This window comes from Labeo rohita, chromosome 7 (genome assembly GCF_022985175.1).
Source record: "Labeo rohita strain BAU-BD-2019 chromosome 7, IGBB_LRoh.1.0, whole genome shotgun sequence".
In the NCBI taxonomy this organism is placed as follows: domain Eukaryota; kingdom Metazoa; phylum Chordata; class Actinopteri; order Cypriniformes; family Cyprinidae; genus Labeo; species Labeo rohita.
This window is the reverse complement of record NC_066875.1, coordinates 25,292,236-25,317,040: the sequence shown is the minus strand read 5'-3', so window position 1 is coordinate 25,317,040 and position 24,805 is coordinate 25,292,236. Positions and strand designations below refer to the sequence as shown.

General features: G+C 38.2%; 2 protein-coding genes across 3 annotated transcripts; one reads left to right on the top strand and one right to left on the bottom strand.

Moving 5' to 3' along the window:
* The first annotated feature begins 944 nt into the window (after positions 1-944).
* lsp1b (lymphocyte specific protein 1 b) lies at positions 945-22,792 on the top strand. Of its 2 annotated transcripts, XM_051115245.1 has the most exons (13): positions 945-1,232; positions 3,935-4,081; positions 4,442-4,889; positions 5,044-5,153; positions 7,135-7,351; positions 9,056-9,094; positions 9,894-9,937; positions 10,455-10,536; positions 12,372-12,506; positions 13,620-13,712; positions 15,087-15,179; positions 15,422-15,512; positions 21,960-22,792. In XM_051115245.1, exons 1-12 carry the CDS (start codon positions 1,174-1,176, stop codon positions 15,503-15,505), a joined length of 1,551 nt encoding a protein of 516 aa, XP_050971202.1. In that variant the 5' UTR covers positions 945-1,173; the 3' UTR covers positions 15,506-15,512; positions 21,960-22,792. The 2 variants fall into 2 exon arrangements, with proteins under 2 accessions (XP_050971202.1, XP_050971203.1); XM_051115246.1 differs by lacking the exon at positions 9,056-9,094.
* On the bottom strand, positions 15,520-24,805 carry LOC127168395 (uncharacterized). The gene is made up of 3 exons (XM_051115244.1): positions 24,704-24,805; positions 24,325-24,355; positions 15,520-20,905 (listed from the first exon to the last, which is right to left on the bottom strand). Exon 3 carries the CDS (start codon positions 20,895-20,897, stop codon positions 16,689-16,691), a length of 4,209 nt encoding a protein of 1,402 aa, XP_050971201.1. The 5' UTR covers positions 20,898-20,905; positions 24,325-24,355; positions 24,704-24,805; the 3' UTR covers positions 15,520-16,688.

The following is a 24,805-nucleotide window of genomic DNA, read 5'->3' as shown; positions in this document are numbered from 1 at the left end:
CAAACAAATGCATGGCTCATTGAGTCTAAAAAACAACAGCAACCTATGACCCCTAGTGGTCACATGAAAAATCAGCCAGACTGGCATAATAGTAGAAACTTGCTCTTTAAATGTAGCAATTACAGAGGCACCTGGCGATTGTTCATTTGGGGAAATAACGAGAAGAACATCAACGTGCAGTAAACGGTAAAACTGTTTGCACTATAAGCCAGTGTGTTCATAATTAAGATAATTCATTAAAATAATATGGTAAGACATCAATTTGCAATATCAAGCAGCAAAAAGAACAAAAAATAAGATGGATATTCTTAAAAGAAACACATGTATTGCATACAGTACAAGTTCAGAGAGTTAAACATACTAAATCCTTAGTGTTTAAAGCAATTTTTAAACGATCAATGCATAAGCTGCAGGCGTTCACCTGTGATACTGATAAAGTGTGACGCATGATCTGAGCCGGCATAATTATACGCCCTTATACATATACATACATTAAATAATTTTAACTCACCACTGTTCTATAGTTAGTATACTTATTTTCATGCTTCTTCTTTTTCTACACCCACGCCAGGAAGAGTATTGGGCAACTATTATTTTCATTATAATGACATTTTTAATATTTTAGTGAGGCCATGATTCATACAGTTAGCGATTATAATAGAGACTTAGGTGCTCATCTCCACTTATGTACTTACCTTAGCCTACCTGTTTACCAATTAGGCAGGTAAACCACGCATGTGGATATATTGGTTGTGAACTGAGTGCCTGACAACACACAGACTATTAGAGGCTCTGCAATGCTATTGTTTTGAGGTGTGGATGTGTGTGTGTGCCTGTGTGGTATCATCTTACTTTCCCAGGGGATCATCACATGACTGGTTAGCTTTCTGCTGATTGGAAGGGAGAACTGGAAAAGACAGGAGCCAGAGTTTCAAAGCTCTGAATGAAAAACACATGGAGAGAGACAGAGGAAGGGAGTGAGTGGAACAGAGAGAGAGAGAGAGAGAGAGAGAGAGATTGACTAAATCCTGCACAGTGAAAGAGGGGGATCACATTCACACCCTTTAGAGGACTCACAGGAAAGGAGAGAGAATCAGAGAAACACAGATATTATTTTCAGTCACAGCAAGGCTGCTGGGTTTTCAGTGAGGAGATTCAGAGAAACTCGAAAACATGTCCAGCTCAATCCTGCGACGACAATCCAGCAAAAAGGGATTGGAGAAGCTCCAGAGGTGAGATGTTGTTGATTTGTCTGCATGTGTGCGTGAATGTGTTTGTCTGTGGCCATTTGGTCTACAGAGTCACACTGGTTTGTCTTTAAATAGATTGTGCTGCAGCTCATTAAATCCTGTTTTGTGAATCTTGACTTTTATATCCTAAATCATGACTTTTAAACTCTTAAGTGCTGATAATGATGATCTGTTATCTGAAAATGCTGAGTAGCACCGGACAGCCATTAGGACAGAATGGATTTATCAGGCAGAACTGAGGGGTCAAGATGGGGAAACAGAGCATGAATTCTTTCTGCTGGTTATCAGTTCTTCAGGGTGTTTAGGGGGAAGGGTTAAAGTTCTTGTGGGTTGTTTTGCGGTCACTTAGTATTTCCCACAAATTCTATGGTCAAAGAATGCGTGGATGTGGATATGTTGAAGCTAAAATTAACGGGCCTTTCCAGAGGTTTTGAGGGTAGATAATTGTGTTGTTATATAGTTATGAGTGATGTCATGACATGATAATATGTCTGTCCTTTAGAATGTGTCTGTAGTTAAAGTAAAATCTGTCCTAAAGCCGTCCCGGCTGGCTGTGGTTCACACAACACATGGTGAGTCAATTCATGACATCATATGAAATGGCAGTGACGGGCTTCAATAGCTTCTTTTATTACTGGAATTTTCCTGAGGGTGGTGACATCATCAGATCACCCCCTGCTCTAGATCTGCTGAATCTGTGATACAGAGCAGCCACGGCCCCCCTCCCACTCTGCCCTAAGGACCCGGAGCTCCTCTAAACTGTGCCGGAAAATTTGAGCCGTTCCACCATTCTAGACAAAGGAAAGAGTGCAGTTATTATTGATGTTATAGGTTTAGGCTTTTTCAATATAAAATACGTTTTGTCACGTATCTGATGTATCTACTTGGATGTATGTCTTTTTTTTCCATGTGTCCACTCATAACATAATGTGATCATGGAATTAAGATGTACTAAATTACTGTTTACTTGAAGAAGGACATTTAGAATATCGTTTGATGATTTGTTATGAAATCATGGGTCAAAATTGAAATCAAAGGCTGGATCAGTAAGATTTTTGTGATGTTTTAAAAAAAAATGCTCTTGTGCTTACCTAAGCTGCATTCTATCATGACAACTCTTGGAAGATTTTAGTATGGTAATGGATATGTCAGGGTTAATTTGGTTTTGGCAGAATAGATCTGCTATGCTGCTGAATTGCTGCTGCTGTTGGTTCTTACTATTGTTGTAGATTACTGCTGCTGCTGCTGCTGCTGCAAAGCAAGTACAGGAACTTGCTACTTCCAATATATACAACGATACGTTGCTGTGAATATTTAAGATGTACTGCTGTTGCACAAATAGCATATATAATAAGCTGTAGCAGATCTATACAGGTGGAGGGTTTCAGAGGAATTCTGAAAGTGCGCTGTGAAATGCTCTGGTGAATGCTAACCAGCCATTTAAACGTAAAGCAGCAAGCTTATTGGCTGTGTATGCAACGTGAAACAATCAGCTTGTGCCAAGTAGTTTAATGCTGTGAATATCATCAGTTTGCATTAACGACCCCTCAGCCTGCACCATTTCATGACAGAACTTGGCAATTATTTCAAGCAAAAATACAATAAAACTGTAATATTGTGAAATATTAATTCAAAGTAATTGTTTCCTATTTTCAAATATTTGAAAAAGTCTTTTACTCCTGCAATAGCAAACCTGAATTATCAGCAGCCATTACTCCAGTCTTCAGTGTCACATGATCCTTCAGAAATCATTTTAATATGCTGATTTGATGGTCAAGTATCAGTATCATCAATGTGGAAAACAGCTGTGTTGTTTAATATTTTTTGTGCAAACCATGATACATTTTTACATCTTTGATGAATGGAATGTTTAAAACAGCAACATATGTTGAAGTAGAAATTTTATGGAACATTAATAAATGTTTTTACTTTTACTTTTGATCAATTTAATGTGCTCTTGCTAAAAAAAATAATAATTAAAAAAATATTTCTGACCAACATTTTTGAATGATTGTTTCAAACTATGTTATTGTTTCTTCTCTTTTATATTCTGACTTGCCATCCAGTTATTAAGTACTGCACATTAGTTAAATGGTGTCAGTATATACAGTAACAATGAGCATGACTTTGTTGTTCATTTAAGACAGGTTAAAGAAAATATTAGCAACAGTGCATCAGTTCCCAGAGAAGTGTGTAATGTGTCTCTAATCTATACGCTTACACCAATCTTATACACTTCTAGTATAATGTGTAAATTCATGCACAGAAATATTTTCTGATCTGTAAAGAAAAATAAAACTACCTGTGCAATTATTGTAAATAATCAGTAAAAGAGATTCACTGCAGAATTGCCAGTTGTTTTGTTGAATTCTCATTAATGTAATCCCAGCAAAGGAAGGCAGTGAGCCGTTTCCTGTCTTTTTTGAACCCTGCACTTCCTGTCCATGTTTGACTCACTTCCTGTCCATCTCTGACCCTACCTTCTGTCAGATGACCCCTATTACTATCATAGTAGTGGTGATATATTATTGTTTGATCAGTTGCAAATTATTGCTTGAAAATTTACATCACAGAGTAAGACAATTACTGTTTACCTTCATGCACAAATGCAGTATTTATGATTCAGCGATCATAATTCTTAAAGATTAATACTAATTAGTACTATATGAACTGTTATTATGCAGGATCACTGTTCAGCGCAGTCTGGAGGATGCAGAAGAAATTGAGAGAGAACGACGACAGCGTGCAAGAGCCAGTTCCTCTACTGAGCCTTCTCAACTCACTGTGACCCCACAGGACAGCCCTCACACTGCACAGGCTCTGGACAACCAGTTAGTCTCAAAAACCTAAAAGCATACTCCAGTCAAATGCATACACACATACATTTATCAAATACATAGAAGAAACTGTTTGTGTGTGTGTGTGTGTGTGTGTGTGTGTGTGTGTGTTTGTTTTGTTTCCATGGAATCTCAACCTCCAGATTTTGGCTTAAGCCAATTTTCTGTGTGCTTGCTAATCTGTTTGTTTTTATATCTGTCAAGACCACACCTGTTTTTTTTTTATTCTGTCACAGAATCACTTATTCTATTGTATTCTGTTCTATTCTAACTCTACTGTTGTAAGGAGTCTTGTTATTCTTATATTGACACCTTAATGAGAGGCAATTCTGAAAGTGTTTCACTGTTTGTTAGGGGTCAGAACGACCTGCTCCCAAGCTGCCAATACTCTTTGGAAGAGGACGAAGGCTTCAGTGATTGGACACATCTGAGTAGGCGCAAACAGGGACAAATGGAACATAAAGATGTAGAAACACATGTCAACGGCTCCCGTCACTCAAAACTCCAGCTGTGCTCCAGCTCTGCTCAACAAAGTAAACTGCATGATATAAATGTGTATGACAGCACCCCATCCATACAGACCAGACCCCCCCTTTCAAATCAGCAAAACCTGGATGAGGATAATGGTGATGAAGACTGGGGTGCCAGAGAGCAGACAAGAAGAGATGACATTAAGGCAGCAGAAAGGGAGGAGAGAGAGACTAGACGGTGGTGTGCAGAGGAGGACGATGCAAGAAGGGTGAAAGGTCATGAGTCATCTTTCTGGAAAAAACAAAATGAGAGCTGTGACATGGATGAGAAGGTATGATATTTAACATGTTATTTAAGAACAAGAGAGCACTTATAATACTTCTTATCCTTAAATCCATTCATGTATCAAAACATTTTTTTCAAGTGCTTACTGTAACTACTGCATGCAGCAAAAATATGTGCATCTGAATTTGTTGTACTCACAGAGAGAAAAGAAGGCAGAGATGAAGATTTCCTACACCTCCACAGTCATCCTCCAGCAGAATGGGAGACAATACAGTACTAATGGACAAGAGGGGAGGAGAACAAATGACAGGTACAGGCATAGACAAGCACACATTTCAACAAGCTCAGAAAAACCTGTGTATATACAGTTACAATGACTACAGGAGTTAAAATACTGCATATAGAGTTACAGCTACAGCAGCAGGGGAGACTATACGCTGAAACCAATGTTACACTTAAGTAACTTTAGAAAATGAATATTCTTGTCTTGTAGTGTGTTATTGTTATGTTCATATAATTGCAATTATTTACTGATGGATGTAAGGATGGAAATAGATATCTGAAGTCAACTATTGCTTTCTGAGGGATTGAGAGTTAGTTTACATGTTTTGAAGAAATCTCTAAATGACAGTCAGTGAGGAGTTTGTTCATCTAATTGTTGTCAATCACAATATTAAGCCAATATGATACTGCTTACCTCACTCGTCACTCCAATTACCTTTCTTTCAATATCCCACCACCAACTCCACTATCATTTTTAGTCTCTACTAGTGATTCAGTAGAAATGCATCATTTATATGACAATTATGCCAGTGTCTCTCAAACTCCCCCTGTTGGAAAAAACAGCATATGCTGGTTAGGTATGTTTTGAAGCGTGGAAGCTGGTTAAAGCTAGTTTAAGCTGGTCCTTAGTTGGTCATGAGCTGGTTTAAGCTGATCCTGAGTGGGTTCTGAGATGGTTATAAGCTGGCCCTTAGTTGGTCAAGAGCTGGTTTAAGGTGGTCCTAAGCTAGTCATGAGCTTTTTAAACTAAGGACCAACTAAGAACCAGCTCAAACCAGTTTATAAATAGCTCAGGTCTAGCTTAAACCAGCTCATGACAGTTTAGGAACAGCTTAAACCATCTTATAACCAGCTCAGGTCCATCCTAAATAAACTCATGACCAACTAAGGAGCATCTTAAACCAGCTTATAACTAGCTCAGGTCCATCTTAAACCAGTTTAGGACCAGCACATGACCAGCTAAGGACCATCTTAAACCAGCTCATGACCAGCTGAGTACCAGCTGGTGACCAGCTTATAACCAGCTCAGGTCCAGCTTAAACCATTTTACGACCAACTAAGGACCACTTTAAACCAGTTTATAACCAGTTCAGGTCCAGTTTAAATCAGCTCATGACTAGCTTAGGACCAGCACATGACCAGCTCAAACCGGCTTATAACCAGCTCAGGTACATTTTAAACCAGCTCATGACCATCTTAGGAACAGCACATGACCATCTTAAATTAGTTTATGACCAGCTCATGACCAACTATGGACCATCTTAAACCAGTCAAACCAGCTGCCATGCTTCAAAACATACCTAACCAGCATATGCTGTTTTTTTCAACAGGACCACAACAAAAGAAATCATATTTTACCCAAGATGTGGATGTGAGTTTACATGTTTAATTAGCTGTGATGATATTAAAAAAACTGTGTATAGTGAAATAAAGGCAAGAAAGCCTGTCTTTAAATTGAGCCATCCTCTTGAGCCACATGCAAACACAAATATACAGCATATTGCTAACAAATAACTCTACTGACTTGATTCTTTGAACAAATTGCTCAAAAGGCTAACAAACTCAGGGTTGGATTGAATCAGTATGAGGAATCCTACACTGAATTAGTCAGAAAGGTTATGAATCAACTTCTGACATACTGTGTGGAGACTATTACTTCCAGCATTGTAGAAATTACCCCTACAATGTAATATCCTCAGCACACTGGCTGAGAACAGTTTGAGAAGAATGTGCCAATGATTCAGCAGCAATAGAGTTATGTCGATACTGGCTTTGTGTTGAGAAATTACATGAGAAATCAGGTTAATTTCGCAATTTCCTCAAAACAAATATCCTTCCTGAGTTCATCCTGTTTAATCTTTTTCGAGAACTAAAGATACAGAGCAACATGGACTCTTCAGTTGATTCAGCAGCTATCAGCAGTCCAGAGAGGTAAAACAATGCATGTGAGGAGGTAAAATACTTCATGTTCATGAATTGTTGCTCTTTCTTAATCTGGTTGTCTTTAGTGTGTCTGAGGAGGTGTTTGAGAAGAGCAGTGAGGAGAACCAGCAGCACACAGAGACGGAAGATCAGACTCATGAGGAGGTGCAGAGGAGGTTGAGAGAGCAGGAGCGAGAGAGGAAGAGAAAGGATGTGATGGAAAAATTGAAGAGGTTGAGTATATCCAGTGGAGATCCAGAGGAGCCCTTCAGCCCTCTCAGCCCCAAGAGCCCCTCCTACATGGTAATTATGACATCATCATTATCATTAGGCACAAAATCACATTATAATTAAAGATTCATTCCAGATATGCCCACACATGCTTGTTAAATTGAGTTAAAATGAACATTAACATGATTTAGTTCATGTCATCCCATCATTTTTAATTGCTAATGACCTGGCATCATTATCTGACTCACAATTTGTAGCTGCAGAACAAATGACAATATCTGTAATGATTAGTGTTTTATACAGTTAATGATGTGTTTTTTGCATGTGTGGATCTGAGTAAAGGGTGCCCTGAAGCGTTTAGATTAAACTCTTATTAAACACAACTGAACCAGCAAATCAAGGCATAAGCATGTGTGTATATGCCAAGATGGTTTCTTCGTATTACTATGAACGTCACTGCAGCTGTGGTTTCCATAGAATATTAGAACATTGAACATTTATATGTCAGATTTCATTTTTTGATTTGAAATACATACCAAGTTCTGTCATGAAACTCTAGATGGGTCTTTAATGCAAACTGAAACTTGGCACAAGTTGATTGGTTCATGTTGCATACGCAGCCAATAAGCTTGCTGCTTTACATTTAAATGGCTGGTTAGCATCCACTAGAGCAGTTCGCAGTGCTCTTTTAGAGTTCCTCTGAAACCCTCCACCTCCCCAGCTCCACCTGTATAGACCTGCTAAGGGTTATTATATATGTTACTTGTGCAGCAGCAGTATGTCTTAAATAGCAAAGTATCTGTGTATGTTTTGGCAGTAGAAAGTTTCTGTACTTTCTTTGCAGCAGCAACAGCAGCAATAATCTACAACAACAGCAATAACCAACAGCAGCAGCAATTCAGCAGCATAGCAGATCTATTCCACCAAGACCAAATACATTAACATTGTCATATCAATTACCATACTAAAATCTTCAAAAAATTGTCGTGATAGAAATGATTTAAATGTAAGTTTGACCAGGAGTTTTTGAGATTTTAGTCTTGCATGTCTGTAATAGCTAACCTGGTGGTGTTGCAGATATGGCTGCAATTGAACTGACTTTCTTTGTTCAGACTGACTTTGTTCAGTATTGCTAAAAACTTCTAGTCAGGCAGGATAGAGCTAAACTCTGTAGGAATGTGGTTCAGGAGCAGGATTGAACACTCCTGCAGAGTCTGGGTGGTCCTGTTTGTATATTCATGTTGGGACAAATGTCTGAACATTTGTCCCCAAATCAACAAATGTCTCCAATGATAATAATCCCAAAAAATCTACATTGTATTGACTTGTTAGGAGGAAATAGCTTGATGAAGAACTTGTTCACATAGGGAATAAATAATGGCTTATTTCCTTTATAAAATTGCAAAAAGTCCTCTTACGCTTCTTAAACAGTATAGCATGAGATTAACGGCTGGAAATGTATTTGAAAATTATTTTGTGGCACAAAAATGCCACTGCCAATGATAATGGTAGGTCCCCAGCCTGACATAAGACAAACTGTACAAAACATGTGTTTGCATTGTGCCCAGTTGTGTTTTCCCTCTGTAATTGGTTCTGGTATCTTCCATGTGCTGTTTGCGTGACTCAGACGTCTTCCATGTGCTATGTTTGGTTTTGATCTTTTTCTTGCAATGGTGGTGTGGGTTGAGGGAGAAAGATGACTGAACATGGAGCATCTGCTTTACATTGCTGAGGTGCTTTGTATGTGTGTGTATGTGTGTTGCTTGCTGGTTTCAGGCTGAGGGTGAGGAGTGGCAATCGGAAGGTACAAGCTCGGTGAGTTGCTTACTTTGTGCATGTGCATGATAGCATTAAATTGTACGTTAGGATGTTTGTGTGTGTCTGCTACCGTGCGCCTTACCTTTGCTTTATGAAGCTGTGGTTATAATTGCTTTGTTTTGCATTTGCTCTGTTTATGTCTATAATCATGTTCCTGCCATTTTACTTTTGCGATGATCTAATAAAACTAATCATAACATACTCTACAACTTAAGCATTTAGTGCTCTTTTTTTATGTAGGAACATTTTTGACAATCTTAGTATGCCCCAGATATATATGTGTGGGAAAATAATAGCTTAATTTTAAAGGCAACGGATCTGTTCTTAAGATACAAAAAATAAACACATACTGTATGGTGATGACATTTTAAAAATACACAGGAAATGGGTGACAGGATGACTTTTTTGGCAATGAATGCATCCTATCCTGTTGGGAACAACTGAATCTTTGAAGGCATTGACACTCTTTGTGGAAGAAAGAAAGGTTTCAAGGATTTACAGGATTAACAAAGAATATAAACAGCTAGATACAAAGCTCACAGCAATGAAATTATGAAATAATTCTGCTTACTACATCAACGGGCTGAACTGCCCTTTAGTACTGACTCAAACTTTTGACAGAGTGTGGTTGCAATCATCATCCGTTACCCAATGAAGTTGCACTGCATTTCACTATTTTGGCTGTTGCCTGGAAACATTTCACAAAATATTGCCTAAATATTGCTCAGTACTGTAAAGATTCACAGATACTCTGAATCTGTTAACTAATAAATGTTCTTTTACTGTACATCTACAGATTACTGAGAGGACTGAGTCTCTAAACCGCTCCGTTAAAAAAAAGTAAGCAGACTCCGGAAACGCACATACACATTGAGATGAAAGGGTATTTACTGCAGGATTGTAAAAAATCCCCCCACATAGTAAAGCAGTGGCGAATTGTTGTTTTTCTGTGCTGTGGTATGACATCATGGGTTCATCTGTGTTTTCTCTTTGATCTAAACACCACATATGAATGATTCATTCATGAATGAACAACTGTTTAAAACATGGTTCACCTTTCAGGCAGGCAGGCATGACATGACATGTTTCTATCTATGTATCCTTCACCTGTTTACTGAATATAAAATGATGAAGGATTTGTTTAGTCGTTTTTTCACGTGTATCAATCTCACAGTCGCCAGGTATTCTTTTCCACATTGTCATTCTGGTATGAGGTATAAACAGTATACTTCACAAAGCCTTTATTTATATCTTACACTACTTGACTCATGGTCATGTCCATGCTTGTTCTGAGATGGTCTGTGACTTGAAAGAACAGTGGTGCTTTAGATAATGTTTCATTTGTTTATGAAAACAGGAACAGCATTAAGAAGACCCAGCCTCCCACGATCATCTCAAAGTTAGATGGCAGACTGGAGCAGTACAACCATGCCATTGAGGTGAATTTACCTTCACTGTTGGGGGAACAACTAGTTACGTGTAACGTGCAGTGACGTTCAGTTTACTTACAAAATAAATGTAGTTTGTTACAGTTACTGAGAAAAAATGTGTAATTAAATTAGTTAATTGTGAAAATGATGATTACAAAGGGTGGTTACATCTGAATATTTTCACAAACGTACAGATTTAATTGATTTCTTTCCAAAATTGCATTAAATGCTCTAAAATATGAGACACCAATGTGTCTCAGTCACATTTTTATTTGATAACTGTTTTAGTTCCTCTTTGGGTTTGTGTATATGTTTTGTTTTTCCCCAAGGAATTGTTACAGCTGAGCTCAAAAGTTTGCATCCCCCTTTCAGAATCATTAAAAATATTAATTATTTTACCAAAATAAGAGAGATCATACAAATTGCATGTTATTGTTTATTTAGTACTGAACTGAATAAGGAATTTCACATAAAAGATGTGTACATGTAGTCCACTGCCTGCTGTTCTTCAGAAAAATCTTTCAGGTCTCACAAATTGTTTGGTTTTCCAGCATCTTTTGTGTATTTGAACCCCTTCCAACAATGATTGCGTGATTTTGAGATCCATCTTTTCACACTGAGGACAACTGAGGGACTCATATGCAACTATTACAGAAGGTTCAAACGCTCACTAATGCATGAAAAACCATGCATTAAGAGCCGGGGGTGAAAACTTTTGAACTGAATGGAGATGTGTACATGTTTCTTAATTTCTCTAAATATCATATTTTTTTAATTTAGTACTGCCCTTCAGAGGCTACAGAAAATAGTTACATGTTTCCCAAAAGACAAAATGAGTTAAATTTACCCTGTTCTTCACATTCAAAAAGTTTTCACCCTCCGGCTCATAATGCATCGTGTTTTCCTTCCGGAGCATCAGTGAGCATTTGAACCTTCTGTAATAGTTGCATATGAGTCCCTCAGTTGTCATTTATCATTTTTAATCATTCTGAAAGGTGGATGCAAACTTTTCTGTCATAGCTATGCAAAGATTTGATTTCAAAAACAGTATCATAGCTATTTAACTATCTTATGATGTTAACTTTAAATTTAACCTCAGAATGATCTCAAAGTAAAAAGAGGTACTAAAGTCTGATTTTGTGATGGATGTGCTTTAAAATTAAATTACTGAAATTTTAATTCAAGTTATGAAGGATTTTGAAAGTCTGACAGTAATCAGTTTTGAGTACTACTGTAAGGTTAACCCTGCCTGCTTAAAATGTTTGAAAGTGATTAATAATTTTAAAAAATTAGGAAATGATCAAATGTGACCAGTTACATTACTTGAACAAAGTAATTTAAATAGTTACAGTATCATTACATTTTCAAAGTAACCTTCCCAAAACTGATTACCTTCACATGCACTTGTCTAATGTCAGTTATATAGTTAAACCATCTGCATATATTCCTGTAAATGCACCTGCACGACTACATGCTGCTGCTTTTACATGAATTTCTTTGCACATGAGGCTCTTATTACCACACCCAGTGCTTACATTCACCTGCTCTGATGTTTACCACTCTGATCTCACTGCTGTGGTGCTTTCAGACACCCTGCATGCCCAGGCACTTCCTCTCTTAGTCATGCTGACTCGCTCAAACGTTTTTTTTGTTTTCAGCCGGTTCTGTTTTCCTGCCACCTAACTGTCAGGAAATATGTAAGAGCCCCATGGCAAATGTGCGTATTGTGGAACCAGGTGTTACTGTGCTTTTATTGCAGAGAGCAAAGCAGGTGTTTCACATAGCGTAATATAGCGTAAGATAGCGTAATATTTTTCCGTATGTGTTTTGGTGCATGTGTGCAGGAATCCTGTAAAGAGGGCAACGCAGCCAAGGTAATGGACGTCCCAACACCACCAGAACCCGTATCTGCTCGGAAAACCCTGTTTGAGGCGGGAGAAGCCTGGAATCAGAATTCAACAAAGGCTGTGTCCTCCAAGGTTCATACAGTCACAATGATCACTGTTTATCAAAACATTATTTATTATGTACCCTAAAATGAAAATTCTCATTATTTACTTACATGTTGTTACTAACCTGTATGCCTTTCATTTTTCTAATATATTTTTAAAAAAGGGGGTTTTCTTTAGCCATACAATGGAAATCATAGACTGCTGGAAGAATGACGTATTTTGTAGGCCAAAAGCAAGTTAGAAACTTCCGTTTTTATCGTCTTGACGTCAATGTGTTTTTTAAATGGTTTTTGATTAAATGCCTAAAGATACATTTACATTTTTACATTTTACTCCACAACAGGCTTTTACTTGTCTTGAAAAAGACTGTTACGAGTGACTAAATTGTAACTCAGAGGTTGTTGAGAGCAGAGGCTGTCAGTTGAAAACTCATTTAATCACTAGTCTGAGCCTCAGTGTGTATATAATCATGCCCTTGCAAACAATTATAACTCAAACTTTCAGGGAAAGTATTTTTTAAGTGAAGACTGAAAGAGTTGTTAGTAGCTTGGCGATGGTGACATTAAAGTCACACAACTGTAATGTAGTTTTGTTTATAACCCATTTAGCTTGTTACTTATGGTGAATGAATTTAGGCTTTAAATTTCATAAAAGTGCTAATTTGTGGAGATTATAATGGTAAACAAAACACAAGAATCATAAACTTTTGTTGGTCATAAATCTTATTTTCTGCAATCATCTGAAAGGCAATGGAAAAATCCTATGGGGTTGATCTAAAACAATATGTTTGGACACCAATGACTTTCATTCTATGGACAAAAACATTTTTAATCATTTTTTATAATTGTGTTATATAGAAGAAATTCATATAGATTTAGAACAACATGAGGCTAAATAAATAATGACAGAATTCTCATTTTTGGGTGAACTCTCCCTTTCAAGCACCAGAGTAGGTGTCTGTATTCTTTACTCACACAGACTCATATTGTGTTATTAGTCGTTGTTTAGTTATTATAGCTGAATTTCTGTTCCATTGTGAGATGAGCGTTGCTCATTCTTCATCGTTCTGATGTCACTCTAAAAAGTGTGTGAGTGAGTAAATGAATGAATAAGGATGACTAATTACTCTTAATTATTCAGGATACAGAGGGAATGAAGGTGGGTGTGACAGATCTAATTAACCAATGGGTGAAAGGAAACTGTGATGTCAAGAGCCCCTCCTCCAAAGGAGCTGTAAGTTTATATGATGTCTCTTTATATGAGTCTCTTATTGTTAATTACATAGTTACTTTCTTGAATACAGCCAATAGTACATTTCTTTCTGAATCTATTGTATCCTCTATCCTCTTTTTCTTCATCTTTAGTTCTCCTCTTTACACTTTTCTTGTGTCTGCTGTTCTTCTCATCCTTTTCAGGAAGGTAAACAAATCCTACCTCTCTTTTTCCCTATAGATACTTTACAGTTGAATAAATGAATTTGAGTTTCATTCTCACTCTTTGCACTCTTTCACTCTTTGAGATCAAAAGAGTTTTAGAAGTTATTAATAACATTTTTGTGGCTTCTTTTTATTTGTTTATTTATTTTTTGGACTTGCTGTGTGTATGTGTTTTTTTTCTGGATAGAATCTTTAGAAAATTTAAAATGTTTTAAGGTTAAAGATTAGTTCATTTCCAGAATGCGCAAAGAAATTAAGGTTTTTGAGGAGAACATTCCAGGATTTTTCTCCATATGGTGGACTTCAGTGGTGGCCAATGGGTTGAAGGTCCAAACTGCAGTTTCAATGCAGCTTTGGAAAAAAATAAAAATGTATATACTTTTTAACCACAAATGCTTGTCTTGCACTAGCTCAACCTCACGTTGGATAGGTCACGCGTGATGTAGGCGAAAATACCATCCCAGTGTTTACAAAGCGAATAAAGTCAAACACCCTTTACCAAAAAAAGGTAAAACAATGTCAGACCGGAGTACACAGGCAAAGAGCTAACCGCCCATTACCTTTCCAACGTGATTACATAATTTGTGAAGTTGCGCATACACATTGCAGTGCTAGTCCAAGACGAGCACTTGAGGTTAAAAAAATATAAATATATATATATATTTTTTTTAGAAAATTACAGATCATTTCTCTAGATAAGACCCTTATTCCTTGGCTGGGATTGTATAGAGCCCTTTAAAGCTGCATTGAAACTGCGATTTGGACCTTCAACCCGTTGGGCACCATTGAAGTCCATGATATGGAGAAAAATCCTGGAATGTTTAACTCAAAAATCTTAATTTCTTAGTGACTGAAGACAAAAAGATGTGTACATCTTGGATGATATCGAGGTGAGTAAATTATCAGGAAATTTTTATTCTGGAAGTAAACTAATCAATTAAAGTTCATACTGTGGCAAGTCATGTGATGGGAGAGATCCCTGAAAAAGCTTGTGGTTTAATGACGCCATCTAGTGGTTACGGCCTAAATCTAGCTAAAAATGAACCTGTTAAACTGTCTGCTTTTTGTTTATAAGAAAATTGTATCTTTAATTTTTTGCTATTAATTATCTTTTTTTGTGTGTATTAGTATTATGCCATTTATTATCTTTCTTTGTGTGTGTGTGTGTTAGTGCCAGGAAGTTAAGGCTGGTGAGGTGCGCAACATAAAATCCATGTGGGAGAACCTGGGAGACTCCTCACCACAAGATAAATCATGCGCAAAGGTACATCAAGACTCCTCATAGCACTAAACCATGATCAACCTTACAAACACCGTTCTCTAAGCTTATGTTAGGATTTAACTGTATTCAAAAGAACTAATGAGCAACATTGGCTCAGCAAGTGGCTGTTCACAGTAAGCACAGGCTCATTCTCTGTAAGCTGCTACAATAGATTAAGTAGTACTTAAATCCTCCTCACATGGTTTTTGAGGTCTTGCATGGTAATGTGCCCTTTTCCTTTTCAGGGATCGACTGGAAAAAGGTACAAATTCGTTGAGAGCGGCCATGGGAAATATGAGAAGGTCTTAATAAATAGCGACACAAATTGAGGAACAAGTAAGAAATTTACCTTCTTTATTAAAATCTTTTATGCAAAATAACAAAATATAAACTCAACGTGTTCATTACTACACAGACATAATTCATGCTGTACCAAAGTGACTAAAATATAATGTGCTGTACATTAGCTGCTGCATATCTATAAAAACAAACACACTAGCTACATCAAAATAGCTTATGGGTGTACAGAGTAGGGCAGTGTATAATGATTAATTGCTAAAGACTGTTTATTGTGGTTTCTCACTGCATTGTGCATTACAAAATGCTATTCCATACTTAGGATCTTTGCAGCCAGTTCTGTGCTACTACACAGAACTAGGTCTCAGAAACATGTCAAAGTTGAACTATCCTGACCTATGTGCATGTTGAGTGAGTAAAGGGCACGACACGGCAGTCAGCTGGATTTTGCAACAGAGATCCCTAAAGTACAAGGCCTGCCTTACCACAGTTTTTCTCCCCCAGCAGTCCTGGGTAGTGTTCTGTAAAATTCACATGCCTGCTGTCACACTTGTCCATCTAATCATGCTCAGTATTTGTGACACTGAACAAAAAATGAATCCATAAGCATGAAATCACTTGTAGCTTTTCACTAGAAATGTGTTAGCAAGAAAACATCCAACACTGGTTTTAAACTTAAAAAAGCGCATTTAAAACTAGTTTTTATACATTTCAGTCTTATTCCATTATCAACATCTTAAGATTTTGATTTATTTTAAATGTCCTTTCCCCACGTTTTACTTTTCCCTCTGACCTTTTTAAAAAGAAAAACACCGCCATCATGTCATAACTCATTCTGAGCAGGGCTTTTGACACTCAGAACGTCACATTCTGAAGCTCTCTATTCTAAACACGTCTGCTCGCACCACCCGGCTCAGCTGACTTGCGCAAACCTAAACCCCGGATGCCACTCTCTGAGCCACTTTCCTTGTTTGATCATTCTCACCATTACGTTTTCAGCCCTCGCTCACTTCCTCACTCGCCACATCCCGAACAGCTGCACCCATCAGTCGCCCTCTCAATGCAGGAATGCATAGGCCTCCATTTCTGCTGACCAGAACCTTACTGCACTGCTCAGAGCAGAGCACACCACATAGCTTGTTTGTCTTACTGAAAATAAGGGAAATAAATTTACAGTACTATACTTCAAATCAACACTGTACATATGCAATGCAATCAAACATCTGCTGTTTTTCCTGTAGATGAACCAAATCCTTTGGCTGTTCTGTTGAAGTCCTTCGGCTCTTCACCTATCTGTTTGCGATGCAGCAGCCCTCTTTCAAAGGCTGTAGCTATTTTGTTGAGGGGTTTCGCAGCTGCCTCCTTCAGCTTCCGGGCGTCAAAACGCGGACTGTAGAGAAGGAGGGGCAAGCGGTGGACAAAGGATGGAACTAACTGGTCATCCTTCCCAATGTTTTTCCGCTCTTCCTCGGTTTTGTTGCTTTGTATCTGCTTCATGATGTTTTCCTTTGTTGCAAACATATGAAAAAGCACAGCATCCCACATTTTTGTTGCCCTGGGCTCATCTTTCCTTTTCACTACATCCTGTCCACCCAATGACTCTTCTTTGTCTTTACCACTTATTTTTACATCTACTCTTTGAGCATTTTTCTCCACCTCAGGCTCTGGAAAACTGGGGGCTTCAGGTTCAACCACCATGTGCTTTTTCAGCCTTGTCCAGCCACTGAGCTTGGCCTTCAGGCCTTTGGGTTTCTGAGCACCCTTAGGTTCATCTTGTTTCTTCTGATCATCTGGTGTGGGTTCAGAGAGAGCATCTTCAGTGGCTACAGGCTCATTTTGCCTTTCATTTGCACACTTTTGGGGTTTTGAGGTATCAGACTTAGGCATTTTGACTTTTGCATCTGTGATGAAATCAGCTTTTGAGTCCTGTGCATGTTGTGCCTTTACATCCATATTAGATGCTTTAGGTTCTGTCTGGGATTTAGCAGAGCTTCCTTCCGATGAAGAGAGTTGTAGAGACTTCGCAGCCTTGAGAAGCATAGCGGCAAGACTGTTTTCTGCACTTGGAGCTTTTCGAAGAGACTTCATATTTAAAGATGGCTTTTGAGTATCAGATTTTAAGGGTTTGGTCTGCACACTTTCCATATTCGTTTTAGTGTCTTGGTGTACGTTATTTGATGGTTTGATTATTGCTTTTGAATGTATTTGTTGCGTTGGTGAATTGTTTAATTTAGATTCAGCTGTAACTTTAGCTGCAGCTTTGAAATCAGTGTTCGTTTTATTGGAGTCCTGCAAGTCTGATGCCAAATGGCTCTTTTGGTTTGGCTCTTTTTTATGGGCAATGAATCCTTCATTGCTGTTGCCTTGTTTAGAAGATTTCTCCATTGCCAGAGGGGTAACTGGGGCTTCACTGTTAGGCGCAGGTGAAAATATCTGTGCATCTGAGGGGACACTGGATGACCTGTTTGTTTTGTTTAAAGGGCTTAGAATAGATTTCACATTCTTGTCATGTTTCTGCATCTGCTGACCTTTGGTTTCTTCAAGGGTTTGATTGATTTTACCAATGGATTTCAAGGAGGGAGGTGTTGAATTTGGGTTTATTAAAACTGCAGATCCCTCTGGTTTAGAGTGACTTGAAATATTGAATATATCTGTTTTAGCAGGGGTTGGAGGACTAAATATATTTGATTTGTGCAAAACATCAGGACTGTCTGCATTAGATATACATGCGGATCCAGGTCTGGATATTTCTGTCTTTGAGGGGGCAGTAAAGATAGATGCACCTAACTTTGAGTGAGCTGTAGATTTAGTTTCCTCTGACTTTGAGAGGGCTGTAGGTGTAATATCAGGCGGAACTTTAGTGTAACTTCTGGTGTCTGCAGATGGCAATCTAGAGTCTGTGACATTGGTTGAGTTTGTTGTGATTTTATCAAGTTCATTACCTGTATTGATAGCAGTAGAAGAGTCACAAACAGCGGAGTAAGTCTGGTGGGTTTCTAAAGAACACTTGGACAAACATGACATGGTTTTCCATTCTTGATTTGCAGAAACTAGACTCATTGCATTCACAGATGAAGGATTAAAACTTTCTGTTGGATATGTAGATCTGTGTGCATTCTCTGACTGCGATGTTTGCAGTGGGATATTTTGAACCGATGAGAAATTCTTTGTTAACAATCCGGTTATATTTGAGTTCGGAATATTTGATTGGACCAGGGGAAAAGGGTAAGTTGGCATTTTTTTCCCCTCTGCTGTAAAAGGAGTGGTGGGGATGTCTGTAGACCCTGAGTTTGGTTGTCTAGGAGCCTCTGCTACAACAGTGGCACTTATGGCCATTTTTAAAGGTGTCATTTTAAGCCCATTGTACATTGCGTCTTTAGGATTTAAAGCTAAAGGCACTGGTTTTACTCCAGGGATTGTCTCTTGCTCCTTCTGAAGTTGAACTGGTATTTCCAAAGTGGAATTATTCATAGTTTGTATTTCAGTTTTAGTTTTGTCAGTTACTTCTACTTTTGCCTGGTTTGCCATCAAGATTTGCGAGGGCAGTGCAGCCACAGAAGTTTGTAAAGCCTCTGAGGATTTCCCTGCATTGAAATCAGATAGAGTACTGAACTTTTCTGGTGATGTCTTGGTTGAAGATTTCTCCATGCAATCTTCTGGTACTTCATCAGGCTTAGATCCAGAAGGATCACTATGTGAATTCACCTTGATTCCACCATAAGCAATATATTCAGCAGGTGTCAAACCGTAGTAAGTTGACTTTCGTTTTGGGATGTTAATATCATTTTGTGATGGCCTCTGGTTGCCTACAAACCGTGCTGGTGGTCTTGGTGACCAGTATACTGGAGTACTTGATGTTTGATAGTTTTGGGAGAGTATAGGCATAGACGTCTCCTGACTTATATCTGTTGGAACAAGCTTGGCTGGTGTCATTATACAGGTTTCTGGTGTTTCAGTTTTAGTCATTGGATACTCCTGTTGAACTGTAGATGTAAGAACCTCACATGCTCTAGAGCTTGGCTTACTAGCTTCAGCAAGAGTCTTGGATAAGGAAACCTCACATTTAGAAATCTTCGGTGTCAAGCATTCCTCAGAATAGGCATTAGAAATGAAGGGTTTGAGTCCTGGGGCGAACACAACACCATTTGGAGTGGAATTCCTTATTTTATCCACAGCAATTTTTTTCAGGCCATCATCATGACCAACTGCTGGACTTTGAGCTTTTACACTAGTCGATGAGGGAGGTTGGAGCCAGTGATTTTGAGGTATGGGGCCTTGTTGGTTTTCTGTAGAGACCGTTGTGGAGGATAATGAAGAGTTAATTGCAAACAAAGTTCGATTATCTGCAGAAGCCTCCAAAATAGGTCTTTTCGCCTCCGTAACTGGGTTTACATATGTATTTATCTGAGTAGAAGTTGTTTGAGCTTCATACAGCATCCCTGAATTTTGCTTAACATCTATCACTGGGTTTTTTGCATTAAATGGTGGTTCTCCTTGAAAAGTTGAACCAGTCCAGGAATCCTGAATAGGTGGCTTTGATATCTCATAAAATGATGTTTTTGGAATATAAATCCTTGTTTGTGGAAAAGCAGCTATTTTCTCCGTTGTGGAAGTCTTGAAGTGTGACGGAGCTGTTTCCATGACGTGATTTTGCGTGAGAGGTGTGTGAGTAATGAGTGCAGGTGCAAAGTTTTTATATCCTTCCCCACTGGACTGGCTCACTGGAACCTGAGAGGTGGAAGGTTGTGTCTGGTAACCCGGCGCACAGCCTGATGTCAAATTTGGAGCAGGAGGTCGAACTGGAGCCAAAGGGGGAGCTTGTATTTGCACTGAGGCTTGATAAGCCTGTCGTTCACCGAACGTCCCATGTGTCGTTCCTGCTCTTGAGGAACTGGACTGAAGCGTTTGACTGAAGGCTATCTCAAAGGATGGATCTGGGTCAGCGTCTGTGACCTGCTCTGAGTCATCGTCAAAAAGGATAGATGAGCATGTGTAAAGAGGTGCTATCTGGTGCTCCAGTGATCGGGCAGGGTAAGAGTATGACTGCGCAGACAGTGTGGGCGTAGAGCTGTAGTGTGAGCTGTTGGGAGGGTATAAGTATGGGGAGGCAGAGTGATGGTAGAAAGGGCTGCTGGAGGAATATTGAGAGTCAAGGGTCCTGCTGAAGAGAGGGGTTTCTGGAGTCCTTGGTGGGGTGGAGTAGTCACTGTGTTCCAGGTCAGGGCTCGCCTCATTTACAGGTGACAAGTTTGACCTAAATGGGATGGGTGTCTGAGAGGAAGATCCGACTTTCTTTTTGGCACTTTTCTTTAGGAGTTTCTGCAGACGGGCATTGTCTCGTCCTGGTTTTGGCAGTAGAGGAGGAGGAGGGTACTGCTGTGGAAGCAGATTAGGCTGGCTACCATAACTTAAAGCCATCAGCATTTCAACACCTGCATTAAAAACAAGCCACAAATAGATGTCTGGTATTAAAAATACAACTTCAATTCATACTGAATGCTAACTTTGGCTTTAAACTTGATCTCTGTTTTTCCATACGAACTATGAATGACACTCCATCATGCTTTAAACATGCTTCAAAAATTCAAGCAGCTGGATTCCATTAATTGGAATGATGCATACACACTGTAAAAATGATTTTTTGAAGGGGTGTAAACTTTTGAACGGAATGAGGATGCGTACATTTTACTTATTTTGCCATTTAGTACTGCCCTTCAGAAGCTACAGAAGATACTTACATGTTTCCCAGAAGACAAAATAAGTTAAATTTACCCTGATCTTCAAATTCAAAAAGGTTTCACCCCCCAGCTCTTAATGCATGGTTTTACTTCTGGAGCATCAGTGAGTGTTTGAACCTTCTGTATTAGTTGCATATGAGTCTCTCAGTTGTCCTCAGTGTGAAAAGATGGATCTCAAAATCATGTAGTCATTGTTGGAAAGGGTTCAAATACACAAAAATGCTGAAAAACCAAAGAATTTGTGGGACTTGAAGATTTTTTCTGAAGAACAACGGGCAGTTTAACTGTTCAGGACAAACAAGGGACTCATGAACAACTATCACTAAACAAACAAACAAACAAAAACCACAGCTGTGGATCATTTAGGTAACAACAAGAATCAAGTATATGTAAACCTTTGAATGGGGTCATTTTTATAAATTCAGCTATTATTTTCTCTTGTGGACTGTATGTAAATGTATTTTATGTAAAATATCTTATTTAGGTCAGTACTAAATAAAAAACAACATGCATTTTGTATGATCCCTCTTATTTTGGTAAAATAATTAACATTTTGCAGATTCTGCAAGGTGTATGTAAACTTTTGACTTCAACTAATGTAGGGTTACTTGGAGGGTTTACATCTCACTTGATGGGATTTATGATATAGAGTTGTGTATTTGTATATTCATTGTGGCTGATGTAAAATAACTGCCTGCTCTAAAAGTTTTAACATTTTTTAACATATATTCTCTCTCTCTCTCTTCAGCTGGCTGCTAATCACAAAGATGTCTGAAGACAGGATGCTTATGTGATCATTGTCCTTCAGTTATTGCACTGTAAAAATTGAAACCCACTAAAATTGAAAACTTATTTTAATTGTAAACAAAAATCAAAGTGGTGCCAAAGCCACACACACTTTGAATGCCTATACTGATGAAGTTGAAAATCAAGTTGAAACTTTAAGAACTCGGATAATCAAGTAATTCTGAACAGAAATTATTGTGACAAGTTAAATATTTGGAAGCACATATGCTGTTTTAATGATGGAAAATATTATAGTGGGGGGTTTTAGTTAATTTTAAACATCTCATTTATGGGTCAACCTCAAATCATTGATGTCCAATCCTGCTTCTGGAGAGCCACTGTCCTGATTTTTGTCAAAACTAAAGTATTTTTCCATTTACATGTGTATCATGTCAGAGTTTTTCAATTAAGTGATTGTGTAAGTGTTTAGTACAGATTGAGGAACAACACCAGTCAGTATTAAATACAGAATGTAGTCTGGAAGAGGGTATCAGACAATAATCTGAACTGTCAACTCTGAACCCAGTGGCACAAAGTGCTACATATTAATTTCCAATAAGAATTCTCAGAGATACAGATATATGTACCTTTTTTGTCAAAATGTTGAATTAATTCTTTTTTTTCTGTTAAAATTCTGTTTAATTAGTATTTCCTCCTGAATGTTTTTACTCAAACCATCCTGTTCTTATTTTTGTGATTTTTTTTCCCTCTCATGATTTTTCCCTCTCCATATAAGTGAAAAATATTCTATTATGTAGCATTACACAGTCAACACAAAGTTAATAAAACTCAATTTTCTGTGAATGTTTTTATTTTATTTTGTCCATACTGTTAAAAATCTGTCCTCTTCAGTTCAGTACTTTTATTAGAATATACATAGACTTGCATAAATACTACAAGTCATTTTGTAGAGAGCTGTCCACCTCTGTTAAAGGGGTCATCGGATGCCCTTTTCCACAAGTTGATATGATTCTTTAGGGTCTTAATGAAAAGTCTATAATATATTTTGGTTAAAAATTCTCAATGGTAGTGTAAAACAACACCCTTTTTACCTTGCCAAAATCAGCTCTGCAAAAACGATCTCATTCTGGTTGAGACTGCTTTAAATGCAAATGAGCTCTGCTCGTCCCTCTCTTCTCTCTGTGGAGTGACGAGCCTGTTTACTTTAGCTGCATTTAGCCGCTAAACTTGCTAACTAGCACATTATAAGGAAAGGTGATCGCAAAGATTCATAAAAAAAAACCCTTATACTCACTTCTGCTGTAAGTGAAGCTGGATCACGAATGATTCGTGCAAACATAGGCGGATATATGTAGATCGGGAGGTGCATTCCCTTCACAAACAAACGTAATCCACTGCGTCTTCAGCGGCTCAGATGTACATGACGACCACTACATTCGTTATTACATCCAGCAACACAACACCTAAATCACTCAGTTCTTGTCTAACTTACATCCCTGCTCCAGCATCAAAACATGGAGGTTGGACTATTACAACTGATCTGAGGTTAGATGCTCTTGTCAATCAACTATTGTGGGAGCGGCCTCTGTTGGTGTGACGCAACAATGACAGGCATCTGAGAATGGCTTGATTTGAAAAAGGGGATAATATTTTTACAGATTACTTAAAAACCACTGCATGGATTTTTACCATTACAGGGTAGATTTGTACATACACTGCCAACACACATTAATGTTCAAACAACATGTAAAAGTGAACTTAGCATCCGATGACCCCTTTAAAGTTAAGCATGCATGACACTTTATAATATGACAGAATTGACCACATTTGACCATTATACAGAATATCACTAAATTAATATAATTTTTACTAAAGTAAATACAGTCTGTGACTGACTCTGTATCTGGGTTACATTAGTATGTGAGTGTATTCTAGTGCCTGTGTGGCAGTAGTGTCGCTGAAATGTGATCATGAGCTGCTCTACATTTTATTTTTGCTCACTGAAAGACTGCACAACCACAATAGGACTGGAAAAATAAACATCCAGCCTCAACAGCATAGGTGTGAAGATGACACTAATTGACACTGTATATCCATTAGAATCTATTTATTAATTCACTGAATAACCAGTTCAATTTTAAACTGTATCTGATTGTTAAACATTTTAACCTCAGTGACCTAATTCCCTGGCTAATTATTGGACTGCTCTCAGGTCTGTGGGAGTATATGCTTTTCTTAGACAGAGAAAAGACACCATGCTACAAGGTTGCACTGTTAGCAATTGTGTATTCTAATACATGCCATTACAGTGTGTTTGAATTACTTCCAGGTATGATGATAGTGCTAAGAGCATTCGTGAGACTTACAGTGAAGCTAAGGAAGAGAGATGATGCTGGTCTGCAAAAGAGATAAACAGATAGACATGACATGGATATCAGTTACTGTAGTACTGCACAGGTAGTGTGAAATACAAATACAAGGTGTATCACAGCAATAAATTACAATTTAAAATATATTCGCATAGAAAACAGTTTTTACATTATTTTGATCAAATAAATGCAGCCTTGCTGAGCATCAGAGACCTTTTTTTAAACGAAACAGCTTTCAGTGGTTTAAAGCAGGCACTTTGACACTTTAGTCAGCACAACAAACCAAGGCCTATTGTCTCTCGCAGAACCATGCACCAGACACCCACTAACAGATCACGCACACACTGTTAACGAAAGCTTTTTTTTTTTTTTTTACCTGTCCAAGTATTGCTGGGCAATTAAGTGTGCAGCTGCAGGGTCCAACTCCGAGTGTGCTGGGGGAAGATTAGTAGAACAGAGCAACAGGACATGGTGACCT